At 39.1% G+C, this 19,314-nt stretch overlaps 1 protein-coding gene across 14 annotated transcripts in view; it reads left to right on the plus strand.

The window, feature by feature from the left end:
- Positions 1-15,897, plus strand: part of CD44 (CD44 molecule (IN blood group)) — a 52,535-nt gene extending 36,638 nt beyond the window's left edge. For 8 of the 14 annotated variants that reach the window (XM_063158776.1, XM_063158783.1, XM_063158778.1 and 5 more), the window contains 8 exons: positions 365-541; positions 2,083-2,244; positions 3,403-3,564; positions 4,791-5,048; positions 5,936-6,121; positions 9,043-9,165; positions 10,404-10,482; positions 12,516-15,897. In XM_063158776.1, coding sequence (XP_063014846.1) covers positions 365-541; positions 2,083-2,244; positions 3,403-3,564; positions 4,791-5,048; positions 5,936-6,121; positions 9,043-9,165; positions 10,404-10,482; positions 12,516-12,732 — 1,364 coding nt within the window. In that variant the 3' untranslated portion in view covers positions 12,733-15,897. The remainder of the gene's footprint in view (positions 1-364; positions 542-2,082; positions 2,245-3,402; positions 3,565-4,790; positions 5,049-5,935; positions 6,122-9,042; positions 9,166-10,403; positions 10,483-12,515) is intronic. The other 6 variants (XM_063158785.1, XM_063158787.1, XM_063158780.1 and 3 more) reach the window with 5 other exon arrangements.
- The last annotated feature ends 3,417 nt before the right edge of the window (positions 15,898-19,314 follow it).

Raw genomic sequence — 19,314 nt, forward strand, 5'->3', positions numbered from 1 at the left:
TCAGGGTTTTACTTTAAAAACACAGAATACAAACAAACTCAACAGTTAAGTTTATAATAATAAATATGAAATATTTAAGCTGTTGTTTCTATGAGCTCTTCTGGTTCTCGGATATGTCTTATCTTCCACTGGTCATTGGGATCCTTTCTAGTGTACTTAAATCTTCTGCTACTCCTGGTGATGCTTTTGTGTGATCGGGTTTCCAGAAGACTTCTGTTTTCTTACATCTTTCATTTCACATGAAATGCAACAACAAGAAAAAGCCAAAATGCAAAAGCCAAACACCCTTGTTACGTAGACTGTGATGATAAGGATAATATGTTGAGTATTTTGATCATTATTGATTCAATCACAATCTTACCAGCACTAGTTACAAGTGAAAATGAAAAGCATCAAGGACCAACCCAACATCCACTATCACACAGCTTTCATTCTGGAGGGGTCAGTCAAGAACAAAATCCTGCAAATACCACTGGCAATATTGAACAACATGAATTTACTACTGCAGGTGAAAATTATTTCGGAGAGGAAACTTCTACAGGTAATATTGCAGGTCACATTTTAGTAAATTTTCAGGGTTTTATAAAAATTTAGTTTTAGGATGTTTTACTCACATTTTTGCATTCTGAGGCCATAACACAGGTTCTGTGAATAAACCTCAGCAATTTTGATATTATATTATTATTTTTTTAATTAGTCTGTTCTTCAGACTTTTCCTGGATGTTTCTCTTCTATTTGTCTTGCATGTCAAGACCTTTAGTAGGTCAATTTTGTAACTCTCCTACGTTTTGTGTTGTGTGTCATGCAGTCACAAGCTTTCAATAAGCTGTCTGCCAGGGTTTTGTCTGCAGGAAACAGAGAAGGTTTAAGTGGAAAAATAATAATGTGTGCTGCATTTTTCACTCCTCTGGCAACTGTGTTCACTCTCCTGCTGCAAGTCATTCTTGGCCCTGGAATTTTTTTTCCAGTTTTTTTTAATGACAGTTATATCTAAAAAAAATTATCAAAAATGTTTACTCATCCCACTTTTGAGCTATAGCAATATGAAGGGAAGAAAACAAAGCAATGTAGAATAAGAGAGAGGCTTCTCTCTTTCATTGGTTGAATAAATTGAAGCATAAAAGATAAAATCATACTGTAAAGGTGGTAATTGAAAATTGATATATTTTAATTTCTGTTCCTGTGAGTGTACCAAACTTACAAATTAATGACAGATGTGCTGTACTAAGCACTGCCAACAGTGAATGCACCACAGACATCATCTGCCTTTGTGGATTATCAAATGCAGGTCTCTGATAATCTGTTATCCTACACTACTACACCAATACATAATGGCCTAAATGCAATTAAAATTGTAACACACTGTGGCAAATTTCCTGCTTTTTTGCCCCCCTTATTGGGTTGAAGGGGTTAAGAAGGTTTATGCTTTTTTACGCAATTTGGGTACTCTTTTGCTTTGATTGTGTAATGAAATCTACAGGTTGGTTGACATGGATGGTGTTTTTCTAAATAACTACAAGATCAGATATTCTCCAGCTGTATGCTGTCTTATTGTGTGCACCATTCACAGATCTGAACCATGACCTAGCATTACCCTTTGTCACACCTCTTTGTGTGTTTTCCTGGAGATGCTGCAACTAATGAAACAGTGAAACTTTGAGTAGAAGAAATTGGATATAGTCAACACACTCAAATTATGTGATTAAAATCTTACTGATGGGTCATATCCTTGCATATTTATGTCTGAGGTTTTAAATTCTGCATCAGTGAATTTTGGTTTAATATTCAACAATACAAACTTGACAGCAAGATTCAGATAAATACTTTTGAAAAATAACACAACTTGATTCTGAAAAGCATATGCTCATTTTGAGGAAGGATTTGGTCCTACTGATGACAGTTGGCAGCTTTTCTAAATATAAACCAGGATGAGAAGCAAATCTACTTTACTTCTCTTTGCCATTAAATGTAGTAGTCATGTGAGCAAGACCTGTCATAGAGACAAGAACTGAAGAGGAGAATAATGTGAGAAATGTATCTTTATATACTGAGTTCATAATTGCTTCACCATCATCATAACAGCTATGGTCCCCAGCCATGGGGCCAAACAGAATGACTCAGCACGAGAGCCACTGGTGTCTCCAGGCTGGAATGAGGGAGAGGATTATGCCACAGAGCCTGCTGGAATGGATAGAGTTACTCCTTCCAGAGAGAGCAATCATGAAAGAGAGTCTTCCACCACAGGTACTAGTAATAATGTCTGTTATGTATGCTGCATCACTTCTGTCTCTCAGATGGCCTCTCCTGGAAAGATACTGCATGAACTTGTAGAAGGAGTAATTACTGATCTCTTAAAATAATCTCATAAACTGTAGAGTGATTAATTTTCTCTGTGCCCTGTCTGGATGGTGGTGAAACAGATTTCAATTTTAGCTCAATATAAAACATTTGATCTTTACTTGCCACCACCACTTTGAGGGCTTTTCATTCCTTACTGGAGCATGGCTGTGCAATTGCATCCAGCTCATTACATAAGTTACATTATTTGGTGCTGCCAGTCTTTATCATAAAGTCGAATCCATACTTACGCATATTTGTACCTCGAGGTTAATCCATTCCATTTGTGAATATTCACCTGGTGAAAGAGTGTTATTTTCATAGACTTTACTGAAATCTTTATCCCTCTGGTTCATTCATACAATGATGAGAGGCTGGAATCTATAAAATTGTCAAGACACAGCGATCCATTCTCATATAACACAGTATTTATAACATCAAAATAGTGTTCTAAAACATGTGTAATCTCTTCTTCTGGAGGTCTCTCCTCTCCATCTGCCACTGGAGATGAAGAGGAGAGACCATCTCAAATCTGTATATTTTGCCAACATCTCACTCCAACATGCTGAGCTTAAATGTGGAGCTTAGGGGTCTCTCAGAAGCCAGTGACAGTGTGGAAGAAGAAGCAGAGGCCTTCATGTCTTCTTGACTGTCAGTATTTCAGTACTGATGCCTGTAATGTGAAACACACTGTTAGAGCAAGTGACAGTGCCAAGGAAGCTGAGACTCTGTAGGTAGCCTGGGATGCGAGTCAGGGAATCCTTCTGACTTCTGCCTCTGTGTCTTTCCCTGGGTCCACTGCCCTCAGGAGTCTTTTTAATTAAGTAAAAAAAGCAGGCAAGAACAGCAAATGGATATGTCTCACCAAAACTGTGAGAGAGCAGTGGTGATGTACACAAGGTCTCCCTTCTCTGCCCTTTTTGTGGATAGAAAAGGGTAACAGTGCTTTGAGGGGAACAGGAGGCTTGGATGGGATGGAAATGGGAAGGCCACAGCAGCACACACGTGGAATTCACAGCTATTAAATAACCTGTGCTTAAATCATCTGTTATTAAACCATCATAGCAGCTGTTGCCTCTCCTGATGATGCCCACCACAAAGAGCCAACTCAACCATTTCTGCCTCGGGATTATGAACCAGAAATGAGCACTGAAGGCATCACGAATCCCACAGATGCCCCCGGGGATGAAGTTCTCCACAGGACCACAGCCACTATGAACAAAGCTGGTAATGACTCTCCTCCAATGGGTTCCCATAAAAATAATGGATTGTACTCATTTCTCATGTCTGGTGTGAAATGAGACATTATTTCTTCTGAAACTGACTTCTTTCCTTGTCTTTCTCATCTTCGAAGTGTGCATTCTTGTTGTGAATTTACATTGCAAATGTTTTTATTATTTTGTTGCATGTGAATATCCCAACAAGAATTCCTGTCTGCTTAAGGATATTTTTTTTCCTGTGTGCCCTGTTTCTTGTGCACCCTGACTTTACTTGGGTGTATTTTTAACTGTGAAAACAGTTGCTTTTTTGAGGTGGCTGGTAGTGCAAATGCTTGTTCTTCATGTCTGGTTATTCCTGGTCTTAATTTTTCAGCATATTCTCTTAATACTGTAAAATCTGAAATAATTTATTGGAGTTTGTTTATGTAGTTCTGCAAGGTTCTAACTTAAATTCTCAAACTATGCATGTTATCCATTTAAAATTATTCTCATTCAAAATACTTCTTTTTTATTTAATACAATAGGATTTTTTTTATCACACTGAAGTTCTTTGGAACTTCTTGCATCTTTTCTTCCTGCATTTTATAAAAAAGATGTTCTAAGGAAAAATTAGCTGTTATCATTTTGCTTTTCTACCTCTAAATCAATTTTTATCTGGACTATTTAATCCTCAACATTTAGGATTTGACAGAGAGCTATGAAAACTACAAATTGTGTAGATTAAAAATATAGTTTGTAGATGAAAAAGTTTGTGTTCACTATCATCTGCTCACGTTTTCTAAATATGAATGAGATTCTGTAAAGTTTCCCAGTTCACTGTTTTCAAACTTTATGAGGTTTGACAGGTCAGTTGCAAATATGAAAACCCAAGTATGATTTTGCAATTTTTTCAGATGTTATTAATTAAGTAATTCTAATCTCATTCCTCTGTGTAACAAGAGGAATTCTTATACTCATTCTGAAAATAATATTGCTGTTTTCTCACTTCTAAACAGTGTTCACTAGGTATTTTCAAAATCAGTATTTTAGGCTGCATTGTGAATATTAATGAAGGAAGAGGCAAACCAAAAAGAGTGTGTCATATGCAGAGGATATTCTTTGCTTGTGGCTTTGTTTTGTTTTGTTTTTCTTCTCACTGTAGAGTCTACATAGGCAAATAAATTAAAAAGCTAGAGATTACTAAAAATAAAGAGGGAGTAATATGTAAGGTGCATTTTTAAAATGTTTTTAAAGTTAACTTGGCCATCATCACAACAGTCACAGCCTCCACTGACATTCTGGCACCAGAAGATATAACCCAGGAAGCGTGGGCACCTCACCTTGTGGTGACATCTGCTTCCTCTCCTGAGGGTGCCCACCACAAAGAGCCAACTCAAACACCTCTGCCTTCAGATGATGAACCAGGACAGGGCACTGAGGGCATCACAAATCCCATGGATACGCACAGAGATGAAGGCCTCCACAGAACTACCTCCAGTGTGACCACAGCTGGTAATGACTATTTTCTGATGGGTATCAGCAAGAATAATGGATCATTCTCATTTCTCATGTCTGGTGTGAAATGAGACATTATCTCTGCTGAAGATGACTCCTTTCACTATCTTTCTCATCCTGGGGATCTTCATTCTCAGCGTGGACTTGCAGTGAAAAATCTGGCATAGGATCTGTGAACAAGGCCTGAGGGACTCCTTGCTCCTTCTTGCTGGTGTACTTGGTGGTTTCTGACCTTTGCTGAAGCATGTTTTCGGGTGATCTCCCAAATGTTCTGTGAGACATGCACTTTGGTGGTTCTGAATCCCCAACCTGATCTTCCTTTCTTGTGCATCAGTGGGATTAGGCTGGATATGCTTTGGCACCATGACTGGTGTGGTGGAGGTGCTCTGGCAGGCTAATCAGATGACTTGATCCTTCAACTCAGCAGCAGCACCATCACTAGGCAGTGGTGTCCCAGTGGTGAGGGCAGTGCATTCATTAAAGAATTACATCCCTTAAATTCTGCCATCAGTTTCTTACTTCTCTTCCCCTGTGTATTGCCAGGCAAAACCAACAGAGGTGAGGCCACTCACTCCTGAGTGATAGGGTCAGGTTGTTGCTGCTGTCATCTCTTCTTCTGAAGGTCTCCCCTTTCCCTCTGTCACTGGGATCTGTGTATGTCACCAGCATCCTGCTCCAACATGCTGAGCATAGATGTGGAGCTTCAGGGTCTCTCAGAAGCCAGTGACAGTGTGGAAGAAGAAGGAGAGGCCTTCATGTCTTCTCCCCTCTTTCTGTGCTTTGCATGAGGGAGGTGAAGGTGCTTTCTGGCTTGCTGTGGCCCAGGAAATTATGTAGGTGGTGGTTTTTGTGAGTGCTCCCTGATCATGCCACCATCATGGCAGTCATAGAGTCCGTGGATGATGCTGACCAAGAGAAAGCAACCAAGGAGCCACTGGCACCTGGCACTGCACCTGGAAGGGAAGGTGAACCAGCAAACACCACAGATGGTTTCCATGTCCATGGGATACCTGGAGTTTTTTCAGACATTGAGGACCGTTTCATTCCCTTGCAGACTCCTCTTACTACCAGTAAGAACAGTGAATTATAACCATTTTCATTTATCCATCAGTAAGTTGTTGTTGTGGACAATAGTTATTGTCCAAAAAATGTGTACTAGGCATAATTGTAAATGGTTGTCGTATTATGATTTCCTTTTTAGGTTTTGTTATTGGTTTTAACCTGCTGATAAGATGTCATGAATGGTATCTCTTTCTAGCAAAAGCATTATGTAAAGGCTGTAAATAGTGTTTTGCAAATAAGCTTTTCTTATATTCTGTTATCAGCATGTGGTAACACAACTATTGAAATGAAGAAATGCAAACTTTCTGCTCATGCCCATATATTTGTGATAGCATTTTGTCTTTCTTTTTTTTGCTGGGCACAAATGACAGCTATGTAACCCTTAAGTATCTGTCACTTTCCCCCCATTTGTAACCTTTTAAATTAGCTGAATAAGTACAAAAGAAAGGTAATTCTCTGTGGCACCATTTTTTTCCTAGCTATATGTGCTGTTGGTATCTTTCCAGTGATTAGATGTAGCTGTTACTGGGCTGTAACTGACATTTCTTTTGTGAACAGCCTTGTTTTTCAAAGAGTTATTCTTCTGATGAAGTTACTGCAGTTAACAGTGTTAGCCTGTTATACTACATACAGCCTTTGGTAATGTTTTTGGATGCTAATAACATGGGAAATGAAGGGAATTTTCCATATTCCCAAATGTGGTTTCCTCACAAATAACCATCCTAAAAGTAAGGGTTTTTTTCCCAATTCAGCTAATCCAAACACTGTTTTCATGCACTTTCTTGGAAGTTAGTGGAACCATTCCAGAGCAGTTTTGCCAATGCTCTGTGGACATTCATTGCATATAAACAAGGTTATGTACCTATATCCTTACAGTATTATACAGAAAACAGTTGAAAACTAATTCCTTTAATAATTCATTAGTACTAATTAATATATTGTGAGGTAGAACTTGGGCTAATTATTTTTCCAAGAATTTTGTATAAAGCAGTAAATTCAACTCTAACAAAATTGCCTGGTTAGAGTATTTTGATGTAGGCATAGGACTATAAATGCAAAATATGTATTTGTCAGAATTTTAACAATGAAATCTGTTTTAAATAATGTCTTCCTACTAAAACACATTTCTTTCATTTCACAGGCCCTATTCACTTAATTAATTTAAGCTCCCTTCTTAATTTTGTGTGTAGACATTACACACTATGAAAAAATGTTTGCTGCCTTTCTGTTTTAATCACATAAAACCTGTAAGAACAGGTTTGAATCTTTTACAGTGGGAATATCTTTTTCAGTGGGAGTATTGTGAGTACCTTGGCAAAAAGCTCAGAAGGCCATTTTCTCAAAACTCTTCCTTTTTTCATTTACCTTCTCTTGTTGCATTTTAAGAACACAGTTGATGGGAGTTACTAAGACATTACCATTGTTATCAAAAAGCTTATTGAAGGGTTCATTCATTTGTAATGTTGCCCAGTGTAGGTGAAATTGAATGGAAAAGATTCATGAATGTATTATTAAAGGCCTTCTCTGATCAAATGAATGGTTTGATGTACTGTACCACTTTTGCTTTTTTTCTACAGCAATGTTTAGGCTGTGGTCAGACCACACCAAGTGTCCAAGTGTCCACAGCATAACAAGTCAGTCCAGTGAAGGGACACAAAAAATAACTGTCCATAAAGAAAGAAAATCTGGTGTGTTAACAAAATGAAATGTAGAGGGCTTTTGAGGTTCCCTCCCTGCCACTTGCAAGCACCTCCCCAGAGCCAGAACAGCAGGGAACGTGGCTGACCCTTGCTGCTGCTTCTCAATGCTCAGGGGAGCAGCAAATGTAGCAGGTTTCTAAGCACACAACTTCTAATAAATGTCTGAATGCCTTTATAAGGGGTTTTGTGGAGAAAAAGCTCAAAAATCTGCTGAGATGTAGTGTAGACAAGTTAGTAGGTCCCTCTTGGTCAGCTTTCTATGCTGCTAGATCAAGGTTTTTCGTTGTTGAATTTGTGCTCTGGCCTTTGTTGTGAGATAGCACCAAACAACACGCCAGTCAATAAGTTTCTTGTTAACAAAAATAATAAAAACATCTGGAAAATTCATGAGCTGCTTGCTGGCTGTACTTCACAGAGGGAATAAAACATGCTTCTCAATTTTGCATTTGCCAGCTGTTACTAGGAAATGAGATCAGAAATATTGGACAGAAATTAGTTGTAATGTGTGATAAAGAAAAAGAACTTTACAGCTGATTAAAGTTAGTGTTTAATTTCTTGGAGTCTGGAAGAATTCAGAGAGGTGGAGATCTGTCATATATTTTTTCTAGTGATAATGAAATTACTGTATCTATAGTCTGCTGATAATTTTAGACTTGGGATACCCTTATGGCAATAGCATGGGCCAGGAATGTAATTGCCTAAAAGTTTAAGCAGTATGGCCAGCTTAGAAAATATAAGAGACTGATTAAAGTCTAACACCATCTTGGAACCAAATTACACAACTTATTAAAAAGGACAAGAGGATCCACATCTAAGTTTGCAGAGAACACATTTTTCTATTAGGAGAAGAATACTTTTAATTTTTAGAGTCCCACTCTAGCTGCCAAAGTCCCAAGCATTCAAAGGACTATTGTTCAATTTTATGACAACATTAGAGTATTAGGGGTTCACTTTTATCCTGTGTCTGAATAGAATTGAAACATATGAGGGAGACAAGTGGGGAAAGCCATGAGTTTTGCTTCTCAAAATACTAAAGCTAGCCGTAGTTCAAATAAGTGTCATGCTTATAGTCTGTGTGATAATTTTCAGTACAAACACTCATTAACTGTTTCAGCATGGGCTTTCCAGAGTATGATTTTTACACTGTTTAAGTTGCAGTCTTCATACATTGCTGTTAAATATCCATCAAGCATTTTTGGCCTAATGGCTGGGGTTTTTTTGTTCTTTAGGCTCTACCTCTAGTGTGTATGATAACCAAGGACCACACAAGGGACATGATGAATCCATTACTTCCCCTGGAGGGACTGCCACAACAAAAATAGATTCAGAACCAAGGTCGGCCCGTGTACCAGGTGGGTTTTGGAAGTCAAATGTTTTAAAAATCCAAGGACAGACTTGTCTTCATATGAACTGAAGTAAGAGATGAAAATGAAGGTCAAATGCTTTGCTCAAGCTTTGTTCTGGATCAGATCATATTCAGCATTTCACAGGTAGTCTGTGAAATGTATATTGTAACTCATATAGTTTTTCAGCAATATTAAGATAAGAGAAACCATACATTTGGGGAGTGGGATTAAGATTCAATTAACTGTTATAAACTGAAATCAAATCAAGCAAAACTTGGTAAAGTTATATGCATAGCATCATATCCATGAGAATGTTCAGCTAAGACAAGCTCTCCAGAAGAGAGTGCAGACTAAAATAGAACAAAAAGAAGCCAACACCGTGATACAACTGCAAAAGAATGTGAATATATTCTGGGACTTATTAGTGGTAATTTTTAAAACAGAGAAAGTAATTATCCCACTGTACTTAGGCCTAGCAAGTCCAGAGGTGAAACTCTGTGTTCAGTTCAAGGCAATGCATTAGTCACAGGAAAAAAATGGACAAGAGCACACAGAAAATTTTGGGAAGGTAACCTTTGAAGCACCTTTTGAAGAACTCATCATTTGCAGGGAAAACTGAAGGGAGATATAAGAAAAGCATGCTATGAAAAGAATGCCTATCAGTTTTTCACCATGGAGTACTAATAATTAACTATTTAGAAGAGGTAATTTGTTGCAAATTAAATGTATGAGTCTTGTTAAACTAGGAGCGGTTGTTTCAAACAAAGAAAATACAGGACATAACTCTTGGGAGAGGACCCCCCATCTGTAATGGTGGCAGAGCTATAATGGTAGTAGAAAGTAGGCTACTGGGAAGGTTGTGAAACCTGATTTACTAAAATGTGCTAAAACTCATCCTGCTTCTGTGCCTGAGACTGTAGGTGTGTCATGCTGAGCTTTTTCTTTTGCCATTGGAGTAAATCAGTGAAACAGCTCCTCTTCACTATGCCCACCAAAGTGCTTCCAGGTGATAGCAGTAATGGGGTATTTAATCTGAGCTGGCCTGTCTATAGCTGAGTGATGAAAATGTGTTTGATTCGCATGGAAAGACTTTGTACACCAAACAAACAGTCATGGAAGCTAGGAAAAGAGTGTGACAGCTTATGGGAAGCAGAAGAGATTGTGTTTCTGCAGTTCTGTGAGATGGCAAAACCACATGAGATACATTCACACTCCCTCTCGCCCTCCCTCATCTGTCCCTGCAGACTGGCTGATCATTGTTGTTGCTCTGGTGGTGCTTGCATTGATCCTGGCAGTGTGCATTGCTGTCAACAGTCGCAGAAGGTAAGGCTACCCCTTTACATTTCCAAAACACTCTGCCTCACTTCTGTCTTCCTTTGGAGAGTCTCCAGAGCTTTCTCAAAGAGCAGAGTAGCAAACCACAGGAAAGAGCATCCTCTGCAAAGCTCTGTGGCTTGTGGTGTGGGGACCCAGGTCACCATGTCCTGCACAGGTCACACATCAGCCTTCACACTCACCTGGAACCACTCCCATGAAGTCAGCAGCTACATGAACTGTTTAGTCTGGGAAAGGGAAACTAACTGTACATAGATCACAGAAACATGATTAGCCTCTCTCTATTTGTTATCAATGGGAAAATTGTGTTCACAGAGGGTGGAAGTTGGGAGATGAACGCACAGTAACAACCACAGGATGAGCCAGGAATAATTCTCCACCATTAAAGCATTGTCTGTGTGCAGTGTGAAGGGCTGACCTAGACAGTCACAGCGATTCTGTGAAAACCTGATATTCTGTTTCTTCTGAACAAGAGCCACTATCACATCTGGCAGTCACAAGCATATATGCTAACATTGCTCTCTGAGCTCTCAGGAGCTTTATGTACTCCATTTTACAGATGAGGAAGCTGAGGAGTAAAAAGTAATGCAATGATCTGTGCAAAGTTAGCTGAGAAATTGGAAAAACCCTAGCCTAAAGGATGGGCTATAATATTCTTAACTCTTTTCTCTGGGGCCTGTTTTGAGGTTACTTGCCAATTGTCTTCAACAGCTTTTTGCTACTTGAATGTTAAAGTTGAGCTTTTTAACAGAGTAACTATTTGCTACTTGAAAGTTGGATTTTAACTCCTTTTTTATCATAATGACCATATAACATGTGGAGTTTTTTGTGCAGGAAGTAGTGAGCACATTTTTTCCTAGTCTGTTGGTTTCAGAGCACTCTGAGCTGCTCTTTTAAGAGGCTGTGGAGCTCCATAGCTCTTTGCTGGTGTCTTTTGGCATTTTATGACTGCAGAGCAGGAAATCGTTCCCAAGGGTGTGTGTAGCATTAGCAGAGTGAACTGAGCTACTTCAGATAAAATAACCCTCATCTATGAGTCAGTAGACATGAAAAAAATGCTATTTCAAGAGCATCTTAGTAAAATTGAACAGCCAAATCAGTCCTTCAGGAGTAAATATGCTTCATTTAAGAAGAAAGGACTTAGAAGTCCAACTTCACAGACACACTGTCCCTCCTAGGCATGCTGGGCTCTGCATATTCACTTTGCACAAGGCTGTTTGAGGACAAGTGGGATGTCCAGCACTGTGTAGCCAGGGAGTCATCTAAACAGTAAATCTGACAGCAGTGTCAGTAGTGCTGTTTTACTATGCTGAAGGATACCCAGCCCATGATAACCAGTGTGCATCGGCTTTGGACTGGTAACTCTTTAAAATTTAGACTGTGGGTTAGTGTGTTTTAATTCAGAGCTACATATAAGGTTTATTGGGCAGTCCTGCAGCGAGTGTAACTTGAAAATCCCAGTACCTTTTTCCTACCTGAACATCCCAAGGAACTCTGCTGCTGACAACAGCAAGAGTAATTCTCCATATTTCCTTACGGTTGGTTGGCTTCTGAGCTTGGCCTGCTAATACAAAGGAAAAAACAGTTGTCTTGTTTAATGAGGTAAGAGCTTGATCCAGATTTTCTGCTTGCTTAAGAATTTGTGCATTTCAAAGCTGTGGTCCCAAGCCTGGATTTCGAAGTTGTCTTCATAGTGGGGCTATTTACAAAGTTCAAAAATGTGGATAAATTCAAATGACAGAAAAAAATTTCTAGTCTTCAGTAATGAATGTTATTGCTATATGTAGTAACAGTAAATAGAAATTAGATAAGTGAGCTCCTAATAAATTTTATGCATATAATGGTGGATGTTTTCAAAAATAAAATATGCAATATGGAGAAATTTTACACTTTGTATGGTGTAAGTCTGCACTGGCAGGCACAATTTTAATTTCCAATCACCTTTTCCTAAATACTGACCTTCAGTTTTTTATTATTTTTTTGTACTCTATTTATAATATTTAATTTTCATTTCTTTCTAGATGTGGGCAGAAGAAAAAGCTAGTAATTAACAATGGCAAAGGGGCAGTGGAGGACAGGAAGACAAGTGAATTAAATGGAGATATCAGCAAATCACAAGAAATGGTGCACTTGGTTCATAAAGAATGGTCAAATGACCGAACACAAGCATGTGATGAATTCCTGACTGTTAATGAAACACAAAATCATCACGAGTGTGACATGAAGACTGGAGTGTAATGGTACCACGCTGCCAAGCAGATCAGGGCTGGGGAAACCAAAATCATGTGGAACTTGAACAGGAATTCACAGATGCACTGTGCTACTGATGTCTTTTGAACATAAGCATAAGTTCTGTTTCTTTTAAATCACTTTGCAATGACGCCTGAGTTTAAAAATTGACATGTGCTTTCTGAAATACACCCCCAAGAGTTGCATAATGCTTTCAGTTCCCAGTCCCTTCACAGAGGACTCTCACTGTGTCCTGGATGTTAGGAGGCATACAAGTTTACATCATTATTCCCCAGATGGAAGGTCTTCACTGTGTGAAGCTAAAGAAGTATCCAGTCACTCCATCTTACAGATATTTAAAGTATAAAACTTGCCATGGTAGAGAAATAAGTGAGGAAAAATGTCAAGAGTGAAAAAATCAAGTTTAAACCCAAAAGGCATCTTCTACAATGTCTGCAACAGCAGAATCCTTCAGAAATGCCTTCCAGCCAGGAATGGCTGTGGGTACATTCAGAATCTGCCAGTATAAACAAAAAGTGACATTTTATAATTTTGTGTGGCTTGGTCTGCAACGAAGGAAACCCAGAAGGACAAAATTTATTTATCTCTATTTTTAAATATCTATGGACATACAGCAAGTCTTCTCGGGAGGGGTAATAAAGGCATGAAAACATGAGCTGAAATATAATAAACTTCTATTCTTTATTATCCTAGCAACCTGTACAATTATCCTTCAGTTTTTGAGGTATTCACTGCTCTTCTCCCCACCTCATTCATTGGTCCAAGTTTGTGCATGTGTTTAATGAGCCTGTTAGTTAAGATAATGAATAAAACAAAATGACCCCAGCTCTATCACATATGCACAAATCAAGCAATTGAGATCACTAGGGAAGCTGACAGTATTTTATTCCTGAAAATAGGTCTCTGTATTCTGCTCCATTTTGGTAAGGAGATGCTGAGCCTATTAATTTTTTTCCTCTATAACTATTACATTATACGAGATTGCTTATATTTTAAAAGCTGCTTTTCTATGATCTCGCTCATTTCCTCTGAATTCTATTTCATCTACATTTTTTCCATCAGCTTTTTAAAAACACCAAAAAGAAACATTGCTTGCTTTTTGGTACCAGAAGTTCGATTTCTACAGAAAAGATCAAAGCAAAGGAAAGGAAACTCTTCCCAGCCATGTAATATAGTAGAGTAGTTGAGCTGCATTGTTACATGCTTTCGTTATGTCCTTTTGTGTCTGTAAAGTATTTGTATTAAGCTATGATGCTGTGCATTATATTGATAAGAATTGTCAGGAAAACAATTATTTGCTACCAGTGGTCTGTGCCATTTTTAGAAAGCTTATTGGAATGGAGGGAGAATTGTAAACTTCCAATTGGACTCCCCCCAGGAAATGCAGGGAAAAATGCTGGTCTGTGCCAGCTGTGGGATGTGGATGGTCTGTAGCAGGGCTGTTCAGGAGTTCTGTTCACTGACCATAGCCCCTGTCTTTGAAACTGCTCTGCTAAAGTGTGATGTATTATGTTCTCCATCTGAAGCAGTTTGGAGGGTGAATATTCAGCTGGCTAAATACTGACTTCAGCTAGCACTGATCTTTACTGGAACATAAAGAACAAGACTGTTGATTATATTTCTGAGTCACAGCCCTCCAGCAGTTTCCCATGTGCTTCATGGAAATGCTCAAGTGCCCTGGTATCTGCTGGCAGATCTGCTCAGGGCAATTTACACCTGGGCAAAAAGTCCCAAGAGAAAGTGATGTTTTAAAATACACATAAGATGTTTTTTGGCTTTATGCACATCAGATATTTCATCTGTGAACAATGCATCGATTCTTGTTTAATGTTTTTAAGCACACTTTTCTATTTGTCATTAGAAATCAGAGTGATCTGCTGAAGGCTATGTTTAAACTGCTGTTAGGTACTCATTCCACTAAGTATGGAGATCCAGAGTAAGAATTAAAAATTGTTAAATCCTAACTGGGAATAGGTCTCAGTGAGAAGGACGTATTTCACTGTCTTGGAGGCTAAACTTCTCTTAAAAAAACCAAAGAGTCTGTGGCATGTTATTCATCTCCCTGTTCAGATGTTAAATGAAGAAATCCACAAACTTCTTGGTAATTTATTTTATAGTCAGTAGCTATAAAAGCACAGGCAACACTGGTTGGGTTCTTTGTATATTTTTAAAGGAGGGATGCTCAAGAGGCAATGCCATTATTTTATATATGCTGATTCTTTTTAGATTATGTCCTGTGACTTATGTGTAATTGTTTCATTATAATTTCGAAACTAGACAGCCATTTCATATGTGTAAAACAGTACATATTTTTATTAATCTTGCTTTTATTATGAGGAGTTGTTTGTTGTGTGTATGTATTTTTATATAGAGCACTTGATATATTTGCATATTTATTTAACAGATTAATCAGAATTAAAGAAAATGCCATCTCTAAATTGTAACTAGAAATAGTATTGCTGAAAACACATCGGACTTTAAAATAAGCTTCCAAAATAAACCAGATTCCACGCTGAGGATGAAATGTAAGTCCAGCTGTTAGTGGGAGAGAAGCCTTCAGCTGGATAGTCATGTTGAGTGCTGTGACCATTTTTTCTGCTTGCAAATTCCACGCCGGGCTGAGGTGAATGCCGTGTGACCTTGTCTGCTCTGCTGGCCTCCCCCAGGCTCCATGGGTGCTCCGGGCATTAGTGATGAGCTCAGCTTTACCCCAGAAGCAGACAACAGCTACAGCAACTTGGTTCAGCTAAAGATCAACCCAGTAAGATCTTGGCGACCATGCCTGGCTCGCTGAACCAACACTTGAAGAGTGCAGCACCCAGCAAGACCCAGGTGCTGACAGACAAATCAGCTGTGACTGACAGATCTCTGTGTCTTGGTCTCTCCCTGCTTGGTGCCCAGGAAGAATGAGGATCTCCCCTAAAAATGCTAAGGAGCCTGTGATCAGCTTCTGTTATTCCTTTGTCTTGAAAAGTGTCACGTAAATGTGATCCAGACCAGTGGAATACTGTCTAAAGCAGCAAGCACATTTAAGAGAGTCTCTGTATGTTTTATGGGAATGTAATGTTTTCATGAAGCAATGCAGGCTGTTTGTTTCATCTGTATTTTCTTGAAGTTCTGAAAAGGAATATTTGATTAAAGCAGAGAAAGGATGTACAGCTGTCATGTCTACCTTTGTGGATGTGAAACCCTTTCCACAATACCAGTTCCAAAGTTGTAATTTTGTGGTTTTTCATAGGATAGGGATGTTTTTTGTGTGTCCCTTGTCAATAACATCAACCTCTGTACTAATTAGTTTGAAGCATTTTGCCTGGAATATTTTTAGGAGACAACTGCCAAGTGTCTCTTTAGCACATATCATTCTGGTTAGGGCTGGTCCTAATTATTCTTTCTGCAGATGAAGGAAATAAATCCTCTGACAACTGTGTTCTGCCTCCACATACAAAGACCCCAGGGTATTTTGTAAGCCAGCAGTTAATGGGTTTATTTTAAGCTATATTAGGCCATTAGACAATAATTGTTTCTTAAGCTTTATTAAACAGTTCAAGGGTCTAATGCCTCTGAGTCTCTGCAAGAGCTGTGATTGGTAAAATACCTGCCCTTTTGGTAACCACAGGCTCTGACTACTCCTTCTCTGTGCAGGGGAAAAGGACAAAAGGTGCAGGAAAAGGGCTGTTCCCTGGGGTGTGGTTCCAGCTGTGGGGGACTGGGTGACAAAATTCCTGTTCCTTAAGGGTGGAAAAAATTGTGCAGAGGTGTTTTGGGCATGAATCTGGGGTGTTCAGGACAGAGGGAGAGCACAATTTCTGGGAAAGGGTGTAAAGGGAGAGTGAAATTTCTGTACTGCAAGTGGGAAAGTACCTTCAACAGCCCCAGCACTCTGGCACTCGAATATTTCACAGTTCTAAGTAGGAAAAAAGAGCCTTTTCCTGTGGACCTCCCCCACCTCCAAGTCATCCTCTACATCTACCACCTCATTTGCAAACTGATTTTGAATTTTCCCCTGGTAGCCTGTTTCTCACTGTTGCTATGCCCTATGCCCTGCTGCATGGCATCCCCGTGCTGGGGGCAAGCAGCTGTGGCAATGGCAATGAGGAAAGGCAAATTTTGGCAAGATGAGTAACAGTGTGTTCTGTTAGTGTGTTTTGTCATCTCTTTCTCACCCCTTTGGAGTAAGGTTAGTAAAGGCAAGATTTCAAAAACATTTCTGTGAGGGACTGATTTGATTTTTATTTATGCCTTAACATGTATTACACATGAGGTGAAAAATTACTGGAGGGACTGGGCAGGTGCTGAGAGCCCTGACACATGCCAGGATGCCTGAGAAAATTGCCTGGGAAATGGAGCTCTGGGAGCAGCCTTGGCAGGTAAAAGCAGTTACTCTCTCCATCCCTCTTTTTCTTTCTCTGGTCTCTTTTCTGTCCCACTCTGGTCAGAACCATATCCTTTATCCCAATTTAACCCAATGGTTCTTGGGTATTTTCTGCTTTTGGGCATTATTTTCACCCAAGAAATCTATCAAAAGGAATCCCCCCTGACTCCTCTCACAGTGGGATGGGACAATTCTGCTCCTTGCTTATCTTCCTGTTCTGAAAGTGCAGGACTGATACAGATCTTCACATTGGCCAAGTGAGCTGCTGCATAGGGGGTGTTTAAAAGTTAAAACTCTAGAATTGAATCCACCATCAAAGCAGCTCTCCTGACCTCAAGGCAGTTGGTTATTGTCAAAGTGAAGGTAAAGCAGGGGCAGTGAAAGCTTTAGCTATGCTTGAAACACAGCCTTTCAATTTTGTCTGAATGGTTCCAGCAACCAAGAGAAAGGTTTTGTCTGAGTGGCAACTTCAAGGAGTCTCAGACTTTTTATTTAAAAAGTTTTATTGAAAGGAGTTTATTTATTCCTACTCTACAGGAAAAAGTGTTTTGGATGAAAAAGTGCCACAAAAAGGTGTGCTCTGAACACTGATGTGAATGTCTTTAGTTTTTCTTTAAAAGAAAATTTCAAAAATTATGAAGTTTTGGATCAAACCAAGTCCACAAAATATGTCAAAAAAGAAGATTACTTTTTTTCTCAGAAACAGATGTAGTTTCAGCTAGTTTAATTATTCCAGATAGAAGATACAGCTGTATAAATATCCTTGTTTGTTTGTTTGTTTGTTTGTTTGTTTGTTTTGGGGATTTTTGTTTGGTTTTCATTTTTTGTTTGGTTTTTTGGGGTTTTTATTTTGCTATTATTTTGGTTGGTTGGGTTTGGGGTTTTGGGGTTTTTTTTGTGGGTTTTGTTTTTGGGTGGGAGAAGATTCTCCATGTCTAATACATAGTATAGCTTTCCCTTTGTACTAAAATGAAATTCTTAGAAGTAATTTATGGTCTCACTGGAAAAAAAGATATGCAAAAAAACCCCAGGATTGTTCAAGTCTAAAATGTCATAAATTTTAGTGCATTTCTCAGAAAAATCTCCAGCTTTTTTTTTTTGTTTTTTGAAAATCACGTAAAAGTCTCCCTCAAACACCCTCTTAGACTTTAGGTGAGCAGGTGCCCTTTCTGCAGATGCCAAAGCTGAGGCCCAGCTGAGATTAGGGGTACATAGGCTGGCAGTGGTAAATCAGCACATGGCTCAGAGGCAGTGGAGACTCTGCATATCCAGAAACTTTCAGGTCTGCTGAGCTTGTCCTGAACTCCTTGTAACTCTCAGAGCAACCCCAGGCAGAGGAAGATGCAATAAGGCATTTGCTGCTCCTCTGAAGGGTCTAAATTTTGTACCTGGCATCTGAAAGCCTTGCCTTGGGCAGTTGTGGTAGGATGGAGTCTGCTTTAACACCCATATTGCCATTCTCATGGGGAAGTGTATAAATTGCTGGTACCACTTGGTACAGCTGAGTTTTAGCTTTAATTCTAAATTTACTTCTAGTCATGATGTGTACATCATCTAGCTTCTGGCAGGACAAAAGGCTTTTCTTTCCTGAATAAATCTAAAAGGAGACCCCTTAGATCATTTTCAGTGACCACATTTTCCCTTGCATGAATTGAGACTCCACACTTCCATGTTTCTCATAAGAAACAGTAATAAACTGTTCTGCCCCATGATGTGGTTGAAGTCTGAGTTTATATCTATAATATTTATATTTATATTCATATTTAGATTTAGATTTAGATTTTATCAAAGTACTTTTTAAAAAAACAAGCTTCCTGTTCAGGGCTGCTGCAGATTGCTAGCAGCACCTTACCAGAGCTAGCTTAGGGAGAGTTTCCTGCAGCTGAGTTTATCTAAGGTGAGTCCATGACAGCTGAGCCCCACACACGAGACACAGTGATCTCAGCTGACAACAGCACACCAAGGGAGAGAAGAATGCCCTGCACATGCTGTGGACTACAGCCATCAGTGATACAATCCTCAGAGCAAATGTTGGGCTCCTTTTACTTTTTGGATCCACAAACTAAGCACTGTTTTGGCTTTGTTCAAGCATTGCCTGTCTATCTGGAACCTAGCGTGCAAGTACATGGAGTTTGTCTTCCTGTAAAACTGTTTCACAAGCATCTCCTCTGTTCACCAGGTTTTGTTTTCCAGCAGTA

The sequence above is a fragment of the Melospiza melodia genome, chromosome 6 (genome assembly GCF_035770615.1).
Source record: "Melospiza melodia melodia isolate bMelMel2 chromosome 6, bMelMel2.pri, whole genome shotgun sequence".
NCBI lineage: Eukaryota > Metazoa > Chordata > Aves > Passeriformes > Passerellidae > Melospiza > Melospiza melodia.